The sequence below is a fragment of the Leucoraja erinacea genome, chromosome 14 (genome assembly GCF_028641065.1).
Source record: "Leucoraja erinacea ecotype New England chromosome 14, Leri_hhj_1, whole genome shotgun sequence".
Classification (NCBI taxonomy): domain Eukaryota; kingdom Metazoa; phylum Chordata; class Chondrichthyes; order Rajiformes; family Rajidae; genus Leucoraja; species Leucoraja erinaceus.
This window is the reverse complement of record NC_073390.1, coordinates 33558136-33583019: the sequence shown is the minus strand read 5'-3', so window position 1 is coordinate 33583019 and position 24884 is coordinate 33558136. Positions and strand designations below refer to the sequence as shown.

General features: G+C 40.1%; 1 protein-coding gene across 3 annotated transcripts; it reads left to right on the top strand.

Moving 5' to 3' along the window:
• Positions 1–1375: 1375 nt before the first annotated feature.
• LOC129703557 (vitamin K-dependent protein C-like) lies at positions 1376–24449 on the top strand. Of its 3 annotated transcripts, none has more exons than XM_055646130.1 (10): positions 1376–3797; positions 7613–7658; positions 7954–8048; positions 8583–8743; positions 11377–11401; positions 14580–14693; positions 17373–17513; positions 17779–17870; positions 22610–22727; positions 23630–24449. In XM_055646130.1, the coding sequence occupies exons 3-10, from the start codon at positions 7982–7984 to the stop codon at positions 24178–24180; spliced, it is 1269 nt and encodes a 422-aa protein (XP_055502105.1). In that variant the 5' UTR covers positions 1376–3797; positions 7613–7658; positions 7954–7981; the 3' UTR covers positions 24181–24449. The 3 variants fall into 3 exon arrangements, with proteins under 3 accessions (XP_055502105.1, XP_055502107.1, XP_055502106.1); XM_055646132.1 differs by lacking the exon at positions 1376–3797 and adding an exon at positions 3822–3895; XM_055646131.1 differs by lacking the exon at positions 1376–3797 and adding an exon at positions 3919–4060.
• Positions 24450–24884: the final 435 nt, after the last annotated feature.

The window sequence follows — 24884 nt, the reverse complement described above, 5'->3', positions numbered from 1 at the left end:
TAAATAATTTCCACCAGCTTTCTCTTTATTTGTGTATAGGTGAGCGACACAAAAAGTTCAATTAGAATACTTGAGCATTGCTCAACAATACCAAACAAACCCTTTTTCATTTCAAAGTGTCCATTCTGTTTTATGAAACCTAACATTTTACTGCGGAATGGCTACATTCTTATTCATTTGCCAATTGTAAGCATAATGGTTAGGGTAGCATTGATGGCCATCCCTAATAAGTCACATACTAGGCAATTTCAAGGGCAAATTAGTGTAAACCACATTGCCATGGGTCTTAAGGTCAAGACCAAGGATAATACTTTTCCTTCCATGAAGAACACAAAAATAAACCAGGTTTAATAATAACCTGCAGGTTCATTGTCAGTATTACTGATCCTCCAGATTTGTTAAATTGCGTAAATGTAACTTCCCCATCTTTGAAATGGTAAGTATGAAATAGTTAATAGCCCAGACTTCTGAATGCAAGACTAATGACTTACTTAGTAGACTACCATACCCCACAATCTTTAACATCCCTTTCTACATACTTGAATCGTGGTGATATTTGCACCCTTAATTTCTAGTTTTTGAATGGTGCGCCAAATGATCTAAGTAACATTTGATTTTGGGGAAACCAAAATGTATAAAAATACTCTTTAATAAAATCTGACAATGTGCACTTTAACTACATGAGATTTTTCCTCTTACAAATCTCAAATTGTGGAGTAGAGACAAATAAATAAATGATGGAGTGCACTGTAAGTGTTCAAATTGCTTTATTTCAACGTTTTTTAATTAGTTATTTCTGTTTTTTAGGGTGATTTGCATTGTTTTAATTAAATATATTTAAATAGCTGTAAGAGTCCCTATCAGAGAAATTGAAAAACAGCTCAAATGTATTTGACAGCTATCTAGCTGTGAAAGCCCCTCATATCATTCTGCACCTCAGAGGTGGCTAGCATGAGACTACTTTGCCCCTCAGAGTTCACTCCATCTAGGCGGAGACTTCCTGGCTGTGGAGAGTTATCTTGTCCACCTCCGCGTGACTAGGTGAGTCTATCGCAATTTTGAGTAACAAAATGATACCTGGTAACAGCCACTTTTTTTAATCGGGTATGAAGGACGAGTTATAAAGAGAATTTGGATAGATTGGGCCTTTTTGCCACTGGAGGCTGAGGGGTGACCTTGGAGAGATTTGTAAAATTATGACAGAAGTAGGTAAGTGAATAGTCACAGTCTGTTTCCCAGGTGGGTGAGAAAAACCCAAGAACAGATTTAAAGTTGAAGAGGAAAGATTTTAAGGGAGCTTGGGTGGCAATTTTTTGCACAGAATGTGGTGTACATGGGGATTGAGCTTCCAGGGAAAGTGGTAAAAGTGGGTACAATTAGAATGTTTAAAAGATATTTGGACGGGTACGTGGATAGGAAAGGTTTTGAGGGATGTGGGCTGAACACAGGCAAATGGGACTAAACCATGTCGATAACCTAGTTGGCAGGGATAAGTTGGGTCAAAAGGCCTGTTTCTGTGCTGTATAATATGACTATAATGCCGCTGCTCTCTCTTGTCCCCCAATTCTATTTTGTACTCAGCACAGAGAAATGCGGTGGATGTAGGACACAAAGATAGCGGTGAGCAGGGAACCAAGTACACGTCTCAGGAATATTGAACAATTTTTTTTCCTCGGAATTCTCCAAGGAGAAGGATATTGAATTATGTGAGGTAAAGGAAACTAGTAGAGTAGCTATGGATACTATGAGGTTCAAAGTAAAAGAAGTACTGACACTTTTGAAAAATATAAAAGTGGATAAGTCTCCAGGTCCTGACAGGATATTCCCTAGGACATTGAGGGAAGTTAGTGTAGAAATAGCCGGGGCTATGACAGAAATATTTCGAATGTCATTAGAAACGGGAATAGTCCCCGAGGATTGGCGTACTGCGCATGTTGTTCCATTGTTTAAAAGGGGTTCTAAGAGTAAACCTAGCAATTATAGACCTGTTAGTTTGACTTCAGTGATGGGCAAATTATTGGAAAAGATACTTAGAGATAATATATATAAGCATCTAGATAAACAGGGTCTGATTAGGAACAGTCAACATGGATTTGTGCCTGGAAGGTCATGTTTGACTAATCTTCTTGAATTTTTTGAAGAGGTTACTAGGGAAATTGACGAGGGTAAAGCAGTGGATGTTGTCTATATGGACTTTAGTAAGGCCTTTGACAAGGTTCCTCATGGAAGGTTGGTTAAGAAGGTTCAACTGTTGGGTATTAATGCAGGAATAGCAAGATGGATTCAACAGTGGCTGGGAGAAGCCAGAGGGTAATGGTGGATGGCTGTTTATCGGGTTGGAGGCAGGTGACTAGTGGGGTGCCTCAGGGATCTGTGTTGGGTCCTTTGTTGTTTGTCATGTACATCAATGATCTGGATGAAGGTGTGGTAAATTGGATTAGTAAGTATGCAGATGATACCAAGATAGGGGGTGTTGTGGATAATGAAGAGGATTTCCAAAGTCTACAGAGTGATTTAGGCCATTTGGAAAAATGGGCTGAAAGATGGCAGATGGAGTTTAATGCTGATAAATGTGAGGTGCTACACCTTGGCAGGACAAATCAAAATAGGACGTACATGGTAAATGGTAGGGAATTGAAGAATACAGTTGAACAGAGGGATCTGGGCATAACCGTGCATAGTTCCTTGAAGGTGGAATCTCATATAGATAGGGTGGTAAAGAAAGCTTTTGGTATGCTAGCCTTTATAAATCAGAGCATTGAGTATAGAAGCTGGGATGTAATGTTAAAATTGTACAAGGCATTGGTGAGACCAAATCTGGAGTATGGTGTACAATTTTGGTCGCCCAATTATAGGAAGGATGTCAACAAAATCGAGAGAGTACAGAGGAGATTTACTAGAATGTTGCCTGGGTTTCAACAACTAAGTTACAGAGATAGGTTGAATAAGTTAGGTCTTTATTCTCTGGAGCGCAGAAGGTTAAGGGGGGACTTGATAGAGGTCTTTAAAATGATGAGAGGGATAGACAGAGTTGATGTGGACAAGCTTTTCCCTTTGAGAATAGCGACGATTCAAACAAGAGGACATGACTTCAGAATTATGGGACAGAAGTTTAGGGGTAATATGAGGGGGAACTTCTTTACTCAGAGAGTGGTAGCGGTGTGGAATGAGCTTCCAGTGGAAGTGGTGGAGGCAGGTTCATTGGTATCATTTAAAAATAAATTGGATAGGCATATGGATGAGAAGGGAATGGAGGGTTATGGTATGAGTGCAGGCAGGTGGGACTAAGGGGAAAAAAAATTGTTCGGCACGGACTTGTAGGGCCGAGATGGCCTGTTTCCATGCTGTAATTGTTATATGGTTATATGGAATGGGCCCAACACAAAATATCTCCTGTCTGCCCCTTCCCCAGATGCTGCCTGAGTTCCTCCAGAACTTTGTGTTTTGTTCATGTGTTAGCCATGGTGTCAGGTGAAGTGCTCACCACGAGAAGATGCTTCCATTGATGAATCTTTAAAATACCGACCGTATTCCTCCTTACTCTCCCCATGTTGTGCCCCGTGAGCATTAGAATGTGTCGAACCACAAATTATGCTCAAACTAGTGTGCGGATTTGTCAGCCATCATTTATTTACCCATGGATTCTGAGAGCTCTCTGGTAAATATTTGAAGTTACTCATTAACTGAGACTTTCTGCCGTTTGATTGTGTTTGGTATTTTAAATGCAGAGAGCTACCTAAAAATTGTGTGATGAAAAGTATTGCATCTGGAATTTTGTGGACAAAATATATTTGAAGGTACTGCATCATATAGTAGACCAGCCTTTCTTTCAATTTCTATTTTAACGAAAACATCTTTATATCGTCAATGCTGATCTCTATGGTCTGTGCGGAAGGTCAGTGCTGATCCCTGAGTTTCTATGGTGGGTCAGTGCTAATCCCCAACCTCTGTTTTGATCCCTGGCCTCTGCAATGAGTCTATGCTTTTCCTGGATGGTGCAGTGGATCCATGCTAATTTTTGAGTTTTATGGTGATTTGATGTTGGTTGCTGTGTTTTCCGGTGAGTTATTGTTGGTTCCTTGGTTGTGTGGTGGTTTAGTCTTGGTTCCTGGGTTTTGCGGTGGGTTAGCGTTTTGTTCCTGGGTTTTCTGGTGGGTTAGTGTTGGTTCCAGGGTTTGCAGTTGATCCGTGTTATTTCCTGGGTTTTGTGGTGGGTCAGTGTTGGTTCCCAGGTTTGTAGTGTGTCAATGTTGGTGTCTGGGTTTTGTTTGGAACTGTTCTCAGATCACCTCAATAATTGTTACACTTCCTTGTCCTGTACCATGTCTCAGATGCTAGTGGGCTGCTTTATGATGTATTGGTGATGTACCCTGATCTGTGGACTGGGCACTGATGTTCCTTGGTTTTACTAACACTGCTTAGAGGATTCCTGTGTGTATGATCACTAATAATCCCTGACTTGTACATTTAGTCAGTGATGGTCTTCAGCATCTGTTACGGTTCACTGATATTCCTTGACCTGCAAGCCACGTCACTGATATTCCCTCACCTATCATTTACGTCTCTGATATCCACGGTATAGTATCTTAAGTAACAACCTTTGGCATTTGTACTGGATCACCATTTGTTCCCTGATAGATGAGTTGGGTCGCTTATGTTTACTGGCCTGTGTTCTGGGTCACTGATTATCCCATTTGCATTTTGGGCATCTGATGATCTCTCGCCTTTATGCTGGGTCTGCACAGATATTGCAGCGGTTGAGAAAGTACCTGAAGAGTATTCTAAACAAGAAAATAAAATATTTTTGAGATAATTATAAATACATTTTGTCTAATCTGAATGGGCAATAAGTATTTGTTCCTGTCTTGTGAAACATACATGTATATTACCCTTGGATTTCTTATGATTTTCTGTTGCTCAGCAGTAGCACCGAATATTAAAAGAAATGCATGTTACCAAAATGCAAGTGATTAAAAAGAATGAAGGGCAAGACATCTACTTCTGATGCCTGATACCATGCATCAGTATATAATATTTTAATTTACTGATGCAAGACAGCATGCTCTGTTGAATGCGAGCACACAGCCAATTGGACATTATACCTCACAGGAGACCAAGCTGATAATGTAATACCTCACATAATATTGGGCCATAATGCAACCTATTCTATATTTTTTTTATTTTACTGTACATTTATTTTTGATTCATTATATTTTTAAGTTTTGCTTGTTGTAGTGTCTGACGTGCTGATAATGCTTCTGCAAGTAAGAATTCCATGGTTCAAGTTCATATCCAGTGCATATGACAAATAAGCACTCTTGACTATAATGTATTCAACACAAATCAAGGGCAATGGTCCCTTTTCCAGAACATTGCTGACCTCCAGTGAGACTCTGTTGTGTGGTCAATATGATCAATATCAGTGTTTAAGAAGGAACTGCAGATGCTGGAAAATCGAAGGTACACAAAAAAGCTGGAGAAACTCAGCGGGTGCAGCAGCATCTATGGAGCGAAGGAAATAGGCAACGTTTCGGGCCGAAACCCTTCTTCAAACTGGTGGTCAATATCAGTGTTAGGGCAGCCAAACACCGAAGATAAATTAGATACAATAAAGGTAACAAACGGAACCAAATACCAGGCAGTGCAGTAGCATTTCTTGACCAATAGGCTTCAATCAGTAAGAATAAGCTACAAAACATCCTCCATGATAATTCCCAACACCAATGCTCTGTAAGGATGCGTTCTCAGCCCCTTACCATACTCCCTATACTGATACTGTGTGCCCAAATGGCACCACCGTGGTAGGCTGGATCTTGAACAATGTTTAGTTGGAGTACAGAAAGGAGACAGTGCTTAGTAATATGGGGTCTGCATATTTCTCTGTGACTATAACACTATATTGTGCATTCCATTTATTTTTCTCTTTGATTGTACTACACATGGCATGATTTGACAATAGCACGCACAAATAAAAGTTTCCACTGAATCTTGCTTGATACATGTGACAATAAACCAATACCAAAAACTGAAGCAAGATACCGAGACAGCTGAGGATGGGATTTTCATGTTTCAAGAATGTTGAGGATATCAAGGAACTGCAAAAAGATGAATTGTTAACAAGAACATAACACACAAGAAACACAAGAGACTGCAGATACTGGAATCTAGAGCAAAAACAATGCACTGGCAAAACTCGGTGGGTCAAGGAAAATTTTGGGGGGGGGGGGGGGGGGGGGGGGGGGGGGTGGGTAATTGTTAACGTTTCAGGTCAAGACCCTGAATCAGGACCGAAAGTGGAGAGGGAAGGTAACTAACGTAAACCAGAGTGGGGAGGTAGGGCGGAGGATGGGTGAGACGGGCCAGTAAGTGATAAATGGACCAAGAAGAAATAACGAATGATGAGCAGATGAATCCACGCATGTGGGACAAAAGCAGATGGTGAATAAATGAAAACAGACAAGGGAGTGGGAGCCAGTTCTGGTGGGGAAGGGGAAGGTGAAGGCGGAGACAGAGGCTGGAAGTTTTGAGTAGGAAGAAACTGCAGACGTTGGTTTAAACTGGTTAGGTACAAAAAGCTGGCATAACTCAGCGGGACAGGTAGGATCTGTGGAGAGAAGGAATGGGTGACGTTCCGTGTCGAATCCCTTCTTCAGACTCAAGAAGGGTCTCGATCCGAAACGTCTCCCATTCTCACCAGAGATGCTGCCTGCACTTCTGAGTTACTCCAGCTTTTTGCCTCTATCTCTGGAGGTATTGAACAGGGATGCAAATGCTACTAGTGCTGGAATCTTATAAGTAAGAAAGTTGTTAATGGCAGCCAGAGGGAGAGAGGATTCAGTGTGTGAAGAGTGAGTGTAACAGATGGATGAAACCAAGGGGAAAGGGGTTGAACATGGGTGATGGAATGCTAAGGGTTTGGGGGGGGGGGGGGGGGGGGTGGGGGGAAGGGGGGGGATAGTAAAGGAAACAGAAATGGGAGAACCAGAGGTAGATTGGTGGGAATGTGAGTGAATACGGGTAACGGTTATCAGAAATTGGGTAAGACCAAACGTAAAACAAGATGAATAACACCTATGAATATTGTGCCAGGGTAGTCTGCAATCCAATGGTAAGAATATGCATTTAATCTACAGCATCAAATCAGAATATGACCAATTAAATATTTTTTCTCTTTTAAAGGGGGCTTCTAGAGTATCGTGTTCAGTCTTGATTCTATGAGTAGATTCCTCCTGATATCTCTCAAGATAGAATAAGCATGCTGTATCTGGTGCCGAAAAACACTGCAGCCAGGGCTTCTGATGAAAATGATAAAGATCTTCTTGTACTGCATATATCATCCCCATGGAACAGACCCATTGGGAACAGACCCATCAGCCATGATGCATGGGCCAAACATAACGCCGACTGAAACTAATTCCTTCTGCCTGCACGTGTTTCACCCCTGCATATTTATGTTCTCAGTAATCTTCAAACAGTTAGAGTAGAAATTAGGAATAAAAAATAAGCACACAAGACTGGTTTAGTTCAAGAATGATTCATGATTTATTTGATCAATGTTGGCAGGATTTCTTTGGTGGATTTGACTATTAATTGATGTTATCTGCCTTTGTAGTGAAGTGAGGGTGGAAACCTGTACATTTGGAGTGAAGAATCCTCAGGTAAGCTTGTCATGGTGCTGAGATAAGCTTATTTACAGCGGTTACTTACGTAAAATATTAAAGTGCAACCGAGAATTGGCCTCTAAATGGTCCAGAAAGCTACTGGGTTCAAATACGATGAGGAATGGTGTATGTGATTCTCAAGTCCAGTGAATTATTTTTTTAAAGTAGAGAATTTTACAAGGCAAAGGACACAGAAGAAAAGGATTCATTCGTTGTAAGATTGAATAACGAGGATTGTTATGTGGTCAATTGCTTTCTGAGTGGATATTGGGATGTTCCTTTCCCATTGCAGGTGAGGGTTTGAATATCGTGACTACACAATGGTGAAGGCTTGTTGTTGCTTGACATTTCTCATGGTTATTTTTATGGAGGTATCCAGCTACTCAGGTCAGTATAAGAATCAAATTATTATGCTGGGGATAATAAAGAAATACTCTTAACCCTGACATGGGTTCATGTTGTAGATGACACTTCCCTTGGTACAGAGGCAGCCTTTCTTGGTACAGATAATTCACCACAATACAAATGGTACTCAGTCCAGAGTACTTGAAATCTTACCAAGCTCCTTCATAACTTTGCAGCCTCCTCCAGACCAACAATCCCCTGAGATCTCTTGTGTTCCACTAATTCTGCCATCTTCTGAATTGCCAGCTTTAATCATTCCTTTCATTTACAGCCACTTCACTTCAGCCGCTTGAATCTCCTCCCTGTGTAGATTATATCCTTTGTTGAGGAGGCAACATACCCAGGAACTGAAGGCACACTATCCTGATATAGTGATACGCCATCCTGGTTTGGATCAAGCACTGCCCTGGCGTAGACGATGCACTCTCTTGGCATCCATGCCACGTTTCTTGGCACTGGTGGCAGGCTGTCCTGTCAACAGTAAAAATGACCATAATTTCTTATGTTACATTTCAGTATTTTTACCAGAAAGAGAAGCCACTGAAGTCTTGAAAATTAGGAAACGGGCTAATAAATACTTTGAAGAATTCAAGGTTGGAAATTTAGAAAGAGAGTGTAATGAAGAAAATTGTGACTTTGAGGAGGTAAAAGAGATCTTCCCGACAACAGATGAGGCTGTAAGTATCCTGCAGTCAATCAGCTCAACATGCTGGTTCCCTCAGTAAAGCTATTGTACTTTTATATACACTGAGGAGAGCATTTCCATCCCTTGAATCTCTTTGCTCTTCATTTAATATGCATAGAATGATTGTACAACGCCAAAGGTTTAGGTATATTATTGTCACATGTACTCGAGTACAATGAAAAAGTTGGTTTTGTATGCTAACTAATCAAATCAGATAATACCATACATAAATACAATCAACCCAAACTCGAAGTACAATAGGCAGAGTGAAGATACAGATACAGAGTGCAGGATATAGTTCTCAGCATTGTAATGCAACGGTTCTCGAGACAAAGCCCAGTTTCCGCAAGGAGATAGAGGATAATCAGATTGTATCTTAACTTATGGAAGGACCATTCAGATGCCTGGTAACTGAGGGAAAGAAGCTGTTTCTAAGTTTGATGGTGCATGCTTCAAGCTTCTATGGTGCATCTACAGTATAGAACTATGTAAGAATCATTGGAGACATGCCAACTTTCTTCAGTCTCCTGAGGGAGTAGAGGTATTGGTGTGCCTTCTTCAATGTCATTTCAACGTGGTTGGTCCATGATAGATTGTTGGTAATTACACCAAGGAACTTGAAGCGCTCAATCATTTCCACTTCAGCACCATTGATGCTGACTGGGGCATGTACTTCACCATACATCCTAATGTTGATAACTAACTTAATCTTGTGAAAGATCGATGGAAAAGTTGTTGTTCAGACTCCATGTTACTAAGTTCCACATCTCCGCCTCATCTTTGTTCATGATTTCCACTGCCACAGTTGTCTTCCACAACCTTAAATAGTTGGTGGTGTTGTATGAGTGGTATTGGCATTAAATATAAGAATATCTAAACTTGCCTCTCGTGCACTCCTTCTGTCCATCCCACACCTCTGTTATGTAACGAGTTACTTAATCTCAGGTAGAAATAATTGTCCTACAGTTGCTCTCAACTTTATGAGTTACTCAAGATTCTGCTGTTGATCATACTTAGGACTTTCCTGAGAATTGTTTCGATAGTGGGGATCAGCTGAAAGGCCTTACCTGTGGAGCAATCCTTCCAACACATTGTGTAAAGCAGAAAATCCAAACCTTACATATTAACCATATAACCATATAACCATATAACAATTACAGCACGGAAACAGGCCATCTCGGCCCTACAAGTCCGTGCCGAACAAATTTTTTTCCCCTTAGTCCCACCTGCCTGCACTCATACCATAACCCTCCATTCCCTTCTCATCCATATGCCTATCCAGTTTATTTTTAAATGATACCAATGAACCTGCCTCCACCACTTCCACTGGGAGCTCATTCCACACCGCTACCACTCTCTGCGTAAAGAAGTTCCCCCTCATATTACCCCTAAACATCTGTCCCTTAATTCTGAAGTCATATCCTCTTGTTTGAATCTTCCCTATTCTCAAAGGGAAAAGCTTGTCCACATCAACTCTGTCTATCCCTCTCATCATTTTAAAGACCTCTATCAAGTCCCCCCTTAACCTTCTGCGCTCCAGAGAATAAAGACCTAACTTATTAAACCTATCTCTGTAACTTAGTTGTTGAAACCCAGGCAACATTCTAGTAAATCTCCTCTGTACTCTCTCTATTTTGTTGACATCCTTCCTATAATTGGGCGACCAAAATTGTACACCATACTCCAGATTTGGTCTCACCAATGCCTTGTACAATTTTAACATTACATCCCAGCTTCTATAATATATTTGTGAGTTAAAGTAAATAGGCACCTTGGAGACTGACTGCATTATCATGGAAACACTGCAAATGTTTTTACAAAAAAAGGACACAAAGTGCTGGAGTAATTCAGCAGGTCAGACAACATCTATGGAGAACACAGATATAGCGACGTTTTGGGTCAAGATAATTCTTCAGGTCTGAAGAAGAGTCCCAACCTGAAATGTCGCCTGTCTGTGTTCTCCAGAGATGCTGCCTGACCTGTTGAACTACTCCAGCACTTTGAGCCAATTCTTACATTATCATGGAGCCTGCATGTGGTAAACCTTTGACATGTAGACCATGTTGCAGTTACATTAATCATAACCATAATTACATCTGCCAATGGAGAACCTCTATTGTAACAGTCCTCACAGTTACTTTGCAATGTTTGAATTGTTCTAAATCATAGACTAAATTCTCAGGAATGTGATTTGAGGATATGAATAAATGTTCATGCTGGTTTAATCAACACCAACATTATCAGCAGGACCAAGAAATTTCAACATGGTGAAGGGACCAAAGCCTCAGGAAAATAAATAGAGGGATATAGAGAAAAGTTGGATTGGTGAGTTTGGCAAGAAAGTGGGTTAGTGGGATTGAGAAATCTGCAGAGGAAGAGTGATTGAGGAAAAAATGATTAATTCAATGATTGTGTGAAATGGTGGTAAAGCGAGAATAATTTTTTAAAAAGCAAATAGGCTTTTTTCACAGTGTGCTTTGGGTAGGATTTTGCTATCACATTGTTTTGTTCTAGTTACAATTAAGTTGAAAGCTTTCTACTTCATTGTATTAGCACAGGATGTGAGATTTATTGTATTCTATTTTTTTGCTAAGTCATCTAATCAATTGTATATCTTTTTCACAGTTAATATTTTGGAATCAATATGTTGGTGAGTAAAAAACTTTCTCATATGCTGTAGAAAAAGAAGGGGGAAAAAAGATAAACACCAGTAAAGCAATGTTAATTTTCAATATTTACACCCAGGTATTATGATTATTGATATTTTCTCACAGATGCTTGACAGGAGATTCAGAGTTCGATTTACCAGTCCACCAGGGGCTTTCCATGCTATATTGTTTCCAGCAGATTAGCATGTGAGGAATCAGTCTTAAACAATATCCATATGGGGAACTTCATTGTCAGGCAATTTCAGTATTTAATTATTATTTTTTTTAATTACTTTTTAAATGTCTGCCTGGAGTGAAATTAAAGTACTTTGATAATCAATATAATAAATCATACTTATGAAGTTAGTTCAACTGTTCTGTGTCAAATTAGTGAAGGTTTTCATAAATGCATTCCATTCCCATTATTTATGTGATGCAGTGTTTTTACCTGTTTTGTATTCTGAGAACATGAGGAATTATAGTAAAGCCTTTGAACATATTGTGTATTCAGAGAGACCATTACCGATCTTCTGCTTTGTCTCCACCTTCCTGCAATGTCACCATTAGTTGTGAGTCCCTTAGTATCCAAAAATATAATATAAAATATACTGATCTCCGTTGTGAATATGTCAATAAATCAAATTGTGAATTTATCAAAGAATCAAATATCATATAAGGAGCTCAAGTTTAGAAAATTTCCCAGTGTACTACTTCTACCTGCCCCTTTTCAGTGTATCATCTGTCAGATTAGCTCTTGGCCCAACCATGTGTTTCCTGAGAAATGAATTTGGTTACTGAATGATTTTTTTTTTCAAAAGGAAGGGGTTGATGATTAAGTTTCAAAGTAGTTTATTAAAGGGTGGTATTCACTATGCTCAAATGGATGCTTTAAATCATATGTGAATGCTTAAGGGAAGAGTTCCTCTCTCTCAGTAACTAATCAATTTAATCCATGATTTGTTGCCATGAATGAAAAAAACTCGCTTTTAATAGGTTTATTCGTACTTGTTAAAGGCCTGAGAATCAGTCTGAAGTCTGCTGCAGTGAGGATCAGTGTTCATATCTTTAGCAATACCCTGGGGTTAAGGACATAATGGTAAGGGTTGGACTAAGTAATCAGTTCATGAAATTATTATAGGACCACTGAGAGTTTAGGCACAGGGTGCAAGAGGTAAAGTTTTGTGCTTCTCCAATATGGGTGTCATTGAAGTTTAATAAAGTAAAACTACATGATTTGCAGGAAATATCAACTTCCAATTGTTTATTCCTCCCAACCTGACACCCTTGTAAAATGGTGGGGAATTAAGTGGAAAAGGTACCACCCAACCATCCATTAGTGTGCTGGACTAACTGGTTATTCATCCACAATGCTCATGGACTTTTCATGATTCAGACATCAAGTTACTGATTCCATCAGAAGTTTAACTCAGCTTCGTGCTTCCAAAATCAGGACGTTTGGGACTAACTCCTCCACATGAACAAGATCATCATTACTAAATTGCCAACTGTAGTTCTAGTGTTGCATTCAAAACAGAAGTCCTAGATACAAGCCCCATCTTAAATCAAGATGGACACAACAGCACAGTACCGAGAAAATGTGCTGACTTGGATGGGAGAGGCGAGCTCTAGCATCTCTAGCAGGCACAAAAGATCCCATGTTACTATTTTGAAGAGCGGGGGATTTATCCCAGGTGCCTTAACCTATACTCGAGTCTCACACTTTAAGCTCTTGGTACATCCAATATTTCATCAATTTTACAAAAGACAAGAGGAATTTTTTTTTTTTGCATCTCAGTCCACTCTCAAGTTTACAAAGTTAAATTAATTGTGAACTCAAGCAATTAAAATTGGGCCTTTCCTGACCCTACTTTCCAAAGGAACTTCCCAGCTACTGTGATCTTTCATGTCTGATTAAGAGGACAGGGAGAGTCTTAATTTGATATGGAATGTGAGGACTTGGAACTCTGGATGCAGAGCTCATTCAGTACCACTTCAAAATGACAATCTATGCAACTGGAATCTCATTAACCTGCAGGTTTCCAACGCCGTGCAAAAAACAAAATTACCTCTGAGTTAAGGCTAACAGTGAAGTTATACATAGATTATTCCCTGACAATCCAGTTTCATAGTCCATATAGTCTTATGGCATGGAAAAAGGCCCTTCGCCCAATTTGCCCACACCGGCCAACATGACCCATCTACACTAGTCTCATCTGCCTGCATTTGGCCATTATCCCTCTAAACCTGTCCTATTCATGTACCTGTCTAAATGTTTCTTAAACATTGCAATAGTACCTGCCTCAATTACCTCCTCCAACACCTCAGCTTCCTATTAAGTCTTTCTGCTCTCACCTTAAACTTATGGCCCCTGGTTGTCGATTCCCCTACTCTGGGCACTGTATGTCTACCCAATCTATTCCTCTCATGATTTTGTACACCTCTATAAGATCACCCCTCATCCTGCTGCTCTCCAAGGAATAAAATCCCAGCCTGCTCAACCTATCCCTATAGCTCAGCTCGTGGCAACATCCTCGTAAATCGTCTCTGCACCCTTTCCAGCTTAACAACATCCTTCCTATGACATGGTGCCCAGAACTGAACACAATATTCTAAATGCGGCCTCATCAACGTCTTAAGCAACTGCAACATGACCTCCCAACGTCTATACTCAATGCTCTAACTGATGGAAGGCCAATGTGCCTGTGATACCACTTTCAATTAAAACTTCTCATAAAATGTAAGATCATTAGGCATATTTTTATCCTAATATTTTAATAATGACGTCCTTTGGGGATTAGAGAGAAAACAATCAAAACAGTCAGAAGGCTCACATACTGAGCCTCACTGTGAATTATTACTCAGTATTGAAATATCAATATAAAAATCTCCTTCAATTTAACATTTACCACAAGTCATCCCTTGTGATCCTTAGCAATGCAATAATGTAAGCAGGTTTATATTATAAAAAAATGTCAACATGTCCTATTCTTTATAAATATTCTCCTTCATCAGGGCTGTATTTGAATTTAAGAGAGCAACCTCCATATTCATGAAATAGCTACCCATATCTGAAGCCCTATCACATTTAAGAAAGGCTTACGAAGAATGGTTCATGATGTCTATTAGAATAGTTCATATTTATCAAGAAACTCTGTGATTCAGTAATAATGTTCGTCATAGATGGTGACCAGTGTAAGGATAATCCATGCGCCAACAATGGAACCTGCCAGGATTTGGTTGGGGGCTATAGATGTCATTGTCCTGAAGAATTAGATGGGCCACAATGTCAATATGGTAATGTTGAATTTCTTTTCATTTGAAATCAATTCCTTGTTTTTTGTGCTCAACTAAATTAAACAATTGCAATGATTTCTTTAATGAGAGCAGAGCAAGGGTTCTCAACCTGGGGTAAATTTGTTGATTCTGGATTTGTACATATTTTGTCTCATTGATTGACTGTGTTTTGGTTCTGGTATCTGTTCATCATTAATGTTCATAAATAAGTGAAATAACATTGTTATGTGCTATTAAAGTTGCCAGGGGTAAACGGGACAAAAAAAGGTTGGGAACCCCTGGCATAGAGCATGCAAGGAGTCACAATCAGAGTTTTAATATCTCACGGTAGACAAAATTGCTGGAGAAACTCAGCGGGTGAGGCAGCATCTATGGAGCGAAGGAAATAGGCAACGTTTAGGGCCCAAACCCTTCTTCAGAGATTTTTAATATCTGTAAAATGCAAAACTCCTTTACCTAGAGAGGAGGTGGAGAGTATGTAGGGGGAGTGAAACATCAAGAATATGGGAATCGACTGCAGCAATGGAAGGAGATTTACATCTTGGGCCTATGAGCAACCAACCTCGCTCCTCCTGACCCACAGATTGGGCAATGTCACCAACAACATGGCCACCCCCAAGTGAACCTTAACTCTCAATGTTCTCCAGCGGACTGCCAAATGTTAAAGTCTAGAAGTCCCCAAACAGTGCCTCTTCTAAGCCAAGGGTGTGACTAAGCAAAACTTCCTTTTGGGTTGTCAATCCTGGTGAATCCATCTCAAATTCAGAAGTGATGCTGTTTAAACATACATTAAGCATGAGCACACATATACATGCCTATGAGCACAACCAAATCAATTGATTCAAGAGAGTCAAGAGTGTTTTATTGTCATCTGTCCCAAACAGAACAATGAAATTCTTACTTACAGCAGCACAACAGAATGTGTAAACATAATACTTTGTAAACAATATAATTTTAAAAAAATCTCGCTATCCATATTTATATAGAAATGTGTATAAATATACATATATATAAACTGGACATTACAGTTTTCAGGCTCCTTTATCTTCTTCCCGATGACAGGAGTAAAATGAGTGTGACCAGAGTGGTATGGGTTTCTGATGATGCTGACTGTCTTTGAGGCAGCGACTTCTGTAAATCCCTTCAATGATAGGACTTCAGTGCCTGCGATGGACTGGGCAGTGTTTACCACTTTTTGCAGTCTTCACTCCTGGATGCTCAAGTTGCCAAACCAGACCGTGATGCAACCAGTCCTGTACTGTGCACCTGTAGAAGTTCAAGAGAGGACTCTGACGTACCGATTCTCCGCAATCTTCTCAGGAAGTAAAAGCGTTGATGTGCTTTCTTTATAATTGCATCAGTGTGCTGGGTCCAGGAAAAATCTTCAGAGATTGACTCTCTCCACCATCGTCCCATCGATATAGACAGGTTTGTAAGTCCTCATCATTCCTCTTCCAATGTCCACAATCAGTTCCTTGGTTTTTCTGACATTGACAGACAGGTTGTTGTGCTGGCAACATTTGCTTAGTCGATCGACCTCAATTCTATACTCTGACTCATCATCTGTAATTTCTCCAACAACGGTGCACATTTGAAGATGGAGTTCGCACTCTGTGTGGCTACACAGTTGTGAATATAGAGTGAGTAGAGCAAGGGGGTAAGCACATAGCCTTGAGGTGTACCTGTGCTGATGGTTATCGAGGAAGAAGATTTGCTGCCATATCATACCAGCTGGGGTCTGTTGATGAAGTCAAGGATCCAGGTGCAGAGGGATGTGCAGAAACCCAGTTCCGTGACTTTGGTAACCAGCTTGGAGAGGATGATGGTATTGAATGCCAAGCTGTCGACTACAAACACCAGCCTGACGTAAATGTTTTTATTGTCCACTGTCCTGTGCAGAGTGGAGAGCCAATGAGATTGCATCCTCCGTTGACCTGTTGTGGCAGGAGGCAAATTATAATGTGTCATGGTTCTTGTTGAGGTAGGAGTTGATATGCACCATAACCAACCTTTCAAAGTTATTTCCAACATGATTTTTGTGAACCAAAAATATGAGGTCCCAATCACTTCACCCTTGTCTTCCCTTACATAGTGGGTCCTTTTGCCAATATCAATCGATGTATTGATAGCTTCTAGATAATGTATAATGAAACTTTAGGTATGAGTCTGCACTCCTGTTGTCCTGCTTCATACTGGCACACTTGCAACAGGAAATGAGAAAACCAATATTTAATTAAAAGATGAAATTGATGTAGGCACCTGCTGTATGATAGAGTTCCTGATATTCTTTCTTGGGTGACATAAAAACTCTTCACTTGCACCAGAGTTATCTGTGACATCACTGTGGCAACACTCTAAAGGAACTGCAATTAATTTAAAAAAATGTAGACAGATTCATATATGTTATTCATCATACGTAAGTTTTTATGCCTCGCATAAAAATATCGACTTAAAAAATATAGAGAATTTGTTAAAAGAAGTCCAAAGTGCTGCAATTGTCCCATAGCTCAAAATAAACTCAATAATGTATATGTGTTGCATGGCATAATCCTGTTATATCTTTGGTGTATGCTTTGCTGAGGTTATTTTCAGTTTGTTTGTTCAGCTCTGTTTCTTAGTCTAATCAATCTAGAGTCATTCTTCGGGAAAAAAAATAATTTCAGCACTTTGTGATTTCAGAGCTGGTGGCAACAAACTGCACAGATCACTATGGTCACTGTGCACATTACTGTCGGGAACTTCCAGAGATCAATAGGCGAGAATGCTCATGTGTGAATGACTACATACTGAGTGACAACGGGCACTCCTGCACACCTACTGGTGAGGAAATTGCCAACCTACAGATAATATTTTTCTTGATTCAGGAGCGACACTAAATGATATCAGATCAATAATGTAAAATGTGTGGTTGCTGGGTTGCCAACTGTAAATTACCCATTGTGTGGGTGGGTGAAAGGAGAATCATCAGGAGTTGGGGGGCACATGGGGGAAATTCCCTTACTGGAGAATAAGCAGAGGAATGGACTCATGGGGACACTGTATCCCTTGTGCATTACATTGATATGTATTCCAATGTATGTTGCAGAAAATTATACTTGTGGACTAATCAAAAATGACGGACAAGATCCTCGGATCGTAGGAGGGAGTATTATGAAGAAAGGAAGTAGCCCTTGGCAGGTGAGCTGTTTTATTGTAGTGACCCTTTCTAAGTATTCGGTGTACAGAAAACAAAGTATTGGTGCTGCCTCTGTAGATTCCTTTTTTCAGCCAATATTTCCTTCATGGCTGTGTTCTGATCTTTATAAAAGGTCCAAATATAATATTTAAATGAAAGCAGGTGATTTTTCCTGCCTCGGCAGAACCTAGTGAATTAGAAAGTGTTTCGAATGATGTTCTTGGTTTTGTAATGATATGCTATGCAATCTATTTGCATTTTTAGCTACGTTCTCAACTTGTCCTACTGACGTCAAGAATTTATCTACATAGGGCCACATGCTCCATGTTCCTGAACTGCTTTTCAGATTAGATCTCAGTATGTTTAAGCTAAATGTTGAAGGATAAGAGATAAGTGGTGTGCCAAAGATGGTAAACGTGTTTAGGAAGGGGATGATGATAAATAGGAATGAGAAAGATCAGGAAAGCATAGAATCAACATTGAATTCCACATCACAAAGGAACACACTCAGATTGTGCTGGTGCTCTGAAAGAACAACAAGTTAGTGCTGAATATAGACAAAATGTTCTGGAGTAAATTAGCGGGTCAGGCAGCATCTCTGGAGAAAAGAGATGAGTGATGTTTCAGGTCAGGACCTTCTTCAAACTGCAAAGGATGGGTGAGGTTTCAGATCGAGACCCCAAAGAAGAGATGCTGCCTGATCTGCTTAGTTACTCCAGTCGATCTTCAGTATATACCAGCAGCTGTGGTTCATTTCTACAAACCAGTTAGTGCTATTCCTTTGTGCTTTCCCTGTAAATATTTTCCTTTTTAAGTAAGAAGTTATTTTTAATCTGTATCCCCAGTAATAGCTGTAAGTGCATAATGAGCTGCGTTAGTATGAATAATCATGCAGCCTAGGCTCAAGTCATCTTGGACTCCTTGCTGCTGGATCTTTGTTCTCCTCAGCTTTGCTCTTTCAAGGCTGTGTGGTGGTTGGTGTGCAACAGCAATCTGACTCTTAAAGAAATCATGCACAAGGACCAACCACTCCTCAATGTGAAATTTAAGATGTGGAATCTCGGGACTTTAATAGACAGAGCCAACAGTGAGAGAGGAAGCTAAAGGCTGCAAGCTACGGCAGCTTAAGAACTCAGATGCTTTGGTGTTGACACAAATGAGTCACGATGAACAGGAGATGTCCAGCACAAAGAACAAACACTGGATATTCAATTTTCTGGAAGAGCAAACCAGAAAATGGATTATAATAAAACTGAACTGCAGATGCTGGTTTATACCAAAGATAGTCACAAGATGCTGGAATAACTCAGCGGGTCAGGCAGCATCTCTGGAGAACATGGATAGGTGACATTTTGGGTCTGGACCCTTTTTTCAGATTGATTGGGTGGGTAGAAAAAATTGCTTCCAGTTCCCATCAGTCTGAAGAAAGGTCCCAACCTGAAATGTCACCTATCCCAATTTCTTCCGAGATGCTGCCTGACCCATAAAGTGAAGCCTGGGTCCCACTAGGTGATGTTCTAGGAGACTGTCATTCACTGTTGCCGTGTGACGCCAGCAAAATGGCTTTTTTTTTTGATACATTCGGCAATGTCCATGACATGCTACTACCTAGCCTACAACAAGCTACAACAAGTTAAGTCAACCAGTGACTTGGGACGTCCACCTGGGATCATATGGTTTATGTGCACACTTCTAACATGTCCTCCAATTTCTACCAAGTACTTCCTGGTGCCACACACTTAAACTACTGTTCTCACCTCCCATGTGTTTGCTTTGTAAGGGGGGCTGAGAACACAAACCTGATCATGTGTATTGAACCTACATTCTTTTTGTTTCCACCATAATAACATTTCTGATCAGATTGTTTGCGTTCAACCTAAGGAGATACGTTAGGTAAAACCAAACTCGGTCAAGTTCTGAGCCTTTTTTTCATGTGAAGTTCAGCTGGCATATACCCTGTGGTAGATTGTGGCATAGTACGATATTTCAGTGAGAAACTAGCTAGCCGCTGTGACATATTGAATTTTGAATTTCATTCAAGAACTTGTTTCTTGAGAGCTCCTTTGATTATCCTGACTGACTTTTTGGCTGTGCCTTTAGATGCCGGATGGTAAGTTGGCACTAAGGTATGCTTGATACCATTTAGCTTCATGAAAGTTCAGAACAGTGCAGCACGAAATTGGGTGCCATTGTCAGAGACAAGCTCTTCAGGTAATCCAAGAAACACAAAAATAGACCGCAATGCATCTATTGTTCTCAACACCTCAATCCACTTTGAATGACTATCTATCAAAAGAAAATTATTATTCCCGTGTTCACAAAAATCCACATGAATCCTCTGAAAAAGTCTAGTAGACCAAGACCATGTTTGCAAAGGGGTTTGGGCAGGCATACTTCTACAACTCTGACAGGTGCTACATTTGCTTGCCATTGCTTCTATGTCATTGTCCAATCTTGGCCAATACATGCAACCGCTGGCTGTAGACTTCAATCTTTTCCTTCACTGGTTGTAGTCCATGTTGATCAACTTTCAAACCAAGGTACACTACTTCGGACTTTAAGAATGCACATTTGCTTCTTTTCAACGTTACATTATGATTATCAAGCTGTTTCAACAGTTTCTTCTCCATCTTCTTCTGCTTGTTACTGCACAACCGCCAACAGCTGGCCTATCTCATGCAGTTCACTGAGTATCTCCAGATTCTCCTCTTCAGTAGCAGTTGCAATCAGCAAGTCATCTTGATTGGTCAAACAATGTGATATTCCTTGCAGAATCTTGTCCATTGTAGCTTGGAAGATTTTTGGTGCTGACTTCACACCATAGGGCAGTTTTGTGTAGGAATACAGCCCCATGTGTGTGTTTATCATACTAGGCTCATACTATCAACATGTAGCTGAGTATATGCATGTGACAGATTTATCTTAGAAAATACCTTGGAACCAGTCTTGTCATGCTTGTGTTTTGGAACTGCCTTTTGACTGTTGACTGTCTAGATGCTAGATGCAGGAAGATTGTACCCGATGTTGGGGAAGTCCAGGACAAGGGGTCACAGCTTAAGGATAAGGGGGAAATCCTTTAAGACCGAGATGAGAAAAACATTTTTCACACAGAGAGTGGTAAATCTCTGGAACTCTCTGCCACAGAAGGTAGCTGAGGCCAGTTCATTGGCTATATTTAAGAGGGAGTTAGATGTGGCCCTTGTGGCTAAAGGGATCAGGGGGTATGGAGAGAAGGCAGGTACGGGATACTGAGTTGGATGATCAGCCATGATCATATTGAATGGCGGTGCAGGCTCGAAGGGCCAAATGGCCTATTCCTGCACCTATTTTCTATGTATCTATGTATCTATGACTGTGCCAGCATGTGTTGGTCGAAACTCATGTGCACTTTGAGATGCCATCTCCATGTCCAAAGCATTTTTGCATGCCAAATTAAAGGTAAGGGCTGGTGTGTTCAGTAATTTTTATTTTACAAATTTATCACGCAAAGCTTGATCCAGAAATGTTCGGAAAATGCAGCGAGGAGCCAACTTCTTCAATGAGATAATGTACACCCACAGTCTCACCAGACTCCTGGATTCGTGTGTGAAATGTGTAACTTTCTGCAATCTCTATGGGCTTAGGGTTAAAGTGAGCATCAAGTTAGAAAGAACAGTCTCAAATGAAACATTCCTTGCTTTTGCTGGATCTAGGATGTTGGTGGGAGTTTCATGAACTACAGGACCAATTTAATAGAATGGCTTTCTTTCATTCCTGGATGACCTTGTTTTGTGCTCTAACCTGCACTTGATCATCATCCTCTGTTTTTTCAGCTCCAATAATATAATTTGCAATAAAAGACATTTCCATTCGCGGTACGAGGTAAAGGTTTCACGGTTCTTGTCGAATATCCCTAGTCGGCCTATGTATCCCAAGGACGCCATCTTGCTAAGTAGACACAACATAAATATAGCATGACAAACTCGTGTGTGTATATATATATATATATATACACACACACACTGCACTTTTTCTTCTTCTCGTTTCTTACATTGTGTATATATATATAATATATATATATACTGTGTGTGTGTGTGTGTGTGTGTGTATATATATATACACATTAGTACACATGAAAAACAAACAATAATAGTGCAAAAAGACAAAACCAATGCTCCCAAGTCTATGTAGTTCGGAGCTGATTGGAGGCAATAGTGTTTAATAGCCTGATAGTGGGTGCAATCTGGAACATACTGCCTGAGAAGGTGGAACATTTATAAAGTATCTGGACAATGATAAATCGCCACGGTGTCGTAAGCTACAGTCCTAGTGCAGGTAAATGGGATTACTACAGGTAAGTTCTTGATGGTTGGCATGGATATGAATCAGAAGGAAACATCGCAGAAACAGGAAACACCACGTTTGGCTGAAGGATCTCTATCTTTGCCAAATGACTCTATAACTCTATATGCAGACGAGCAACATCTTCCTTCTTATCTCCCCCACTCAGAGGGAGCAAAACTGAATATTTATATCAGCCATATGTTCTCTGTCATTGGAACAGTGAAATGTCAGAAGTAAATCCTCGAGGCATCCTGCTTGTACAAGACCCTATAGGTTGAGCTGCCTTTACCAGGCTTAGAGTGAAGTACATTCCTTTCTAGGACTGTTTAGACAGATTTATTGGTTGCAGATTGTGAATAATCTATGTATGTGGAGTCGTGTCTAATGTTTATGAGGCTGCTTTGTCTTTTGCTGACAGGTTCTCCTGATGGATGCAAGTGGGTACTTCATATGTGGAGGAGTTCTCATTAATCGATTTTGGATATTGACAGCTGCTCATTGCGTTGACAAAGGAAATCGATTTAGAGTCATTCTTGGTACGGGAAACTCAGTCATGCTTGCAGTAGCAATACAGTTGCCCGCTCCCTGATGCAAAATGTGCTTCTCACCTTAAGGCTCACTATTTCTAGTACCTACAGGGAGTTGCATCCTACCACTTGTCTGCCCAGATTTGCCTTACTCAGTTTTTATTCCTCATCAAGATGTTTTCTGTTGGCAAGGTTATCCAAAGACAATGTGCAGCTTTATATGTATGCTGACAATGTAACGGCTTTCTCTAACCCATAAGCAATACACAGCATTACCTTCATCTCCATCTGTGGCCGTGCTTTTAGCTCTTGAAATTTGCTAATTCAACTCCCCCATCTCTATTGAAACCAGGATATCTAATGTGAAACACCTAAAACATAATGTAAATTTTATTCATTACTAGACCATGTCACAGAGAGTGGGTCAGGTCTACAGAGGGTAAAGAGGTGATATTGGGTTTACCATTCTTCTGCTTTATTCCCTTCATACTTCACCTGTAGAAACAGGAAGGAGGCAACAGTTCTTAAAATCTGTCAGCGGGACTGCAGTAAGACTCTCTTTAGATTACATTATCTATGGGAAGCTTGGCACTACTCAACAGAAGTAAGGAGACATAAGATCAGGTCAGGTACTCGTGACAAAGGACCCTTGTGTCTTTGAACTATAGGTCTACTACTGTTAACTCCCAGCGCAAGGCTCCACTGATAACAAATTTCAGATAACAAATGCAACCAGATTTGATAAAGTAGAAGCATACTTCTTTTGCTTTGAAGGATGGCATCATTTGGGAACTGGGAGGGGGGGGGAATTAGCTCTGCAGCAGTTGTTCTTTTCATTGCCATTAATAGTTTGCAGAGGAGGTGGCATGACTTTAAGTGCCCAAATGACATTATTCCCATCTCTGTTTCAGGTAAGCATAACAGAACGGTCTTCGAAGATTCGGAGGATCATATCGTCATAAATCACGTGCGCATCCATCCTCACTTCCTTCGTAGCACCATGGATAATGACATTGCTCTCCTTAAATTATCCCAGGCTGCAATCTTCTCTAACCACATCCTACCAGTTTGCTTGCCCTTCCAAATGATGGCAGAGGAAAGACTACTTATTCCAAACACCAAAGTGTCGGTCACAGGTTGGGGAGCTATGGATGAAAATGATGACAGAATCCGCCCTAGTACTCTATTATTCATCAATGTCATGTTGGTTTCCCATGACAAGTGCAAGGAGAAACTAGGAGATCAACTTACAGGCAATATGATCTGTGCAGGAGACCCGAGTTTCAAAAAAGATGCTTGTAAAGGTGATAGCGGAGGGCCGATGGTAGTTGCAACCAATGGAACAAGGTTTCTGGTGGGACTGGTCAGCTGGGGAGAAGGATGTGGCCGTTTCCAACGATTTGGAGTTTACACAAAAGTATCCAATTACCTAGACTGGATAGAAAACGTAATTGAAAACTAATTACTTTCAGGTCTACTCTACTTAGATTGATGGATTTGAAAGTCAAAGAGATTTTTCTAATCTCTATCCAATTCACCTGCAATTGTAATAAATAATATTCGACAAATATTTCAAGCTTTTAATATTTCAAGTGAGGTGTGAAATATTGTGAATTAATCAGTGAAGAATAAATGTGATCAATAATCAATTAAGGCTCGAGCATAATGACTAATGTCACTAGTTTGGAAAGAATAGTAACTTATCCTTACCGAATAAATAAGTGAACAGTTTCGATCTTTTACCTTGCTTGCTTTCTTAGCCAGTGTATTATTCCATGGTTTTTCCCCCATATTCCAAAATGTAAAAGTTGAAAGTGATGACTGAATCATTTTAAGTAAATCAGATCTTTCCGGGGTTCTGTCAATATGGTACATCATATTGGTGCACTGTATAATATTCAGCAAGATTATAAGTTTCTCTTTCTAATTATCCATTATTGAATTCTTAATTTTAATTCTGCCTTCAGCAGGGTCTCTTAATCGTGGCTAATGGGGCCCAAGAGAGGGGAAAGAAATGCAACAAGACCATTACTTGCCTCCTTCATTATTTCACCAACAACTAGTTCAGAATGGATTTAGTATGAAACAAGGAACTGACTTTCTTTCAAAATTCAATCTTGATTTCCTTGGTATATTTTCAGAGTATCGCAAATCGCAAAGTAATTC

Bases quoted from the DNA above. Each gene is read 5' to 3' on its own strand.
- LOC129703557 (XM_055646130.1), top strand. From the start codon at position 7,982: ATGGTGAAGGCTTGTTGTTGCTTGACATTTCTCATGGTTATTTTTATG. The intron at 11,402-14,579 runs GTGAGTAAAAAA...TGTTCGTCATAG, and splicing joins ATTTTGGAATCAATATGTTG to ATGGTGACCAGTGTAAGGAT. The intron at 22,728-23,629 runs GTACGGGAAACT...TCTCTGTTTCAG, and splicing joins TCGATTTAGAGTCATTCTTG to GTAAGCATAACAGAACGGTC.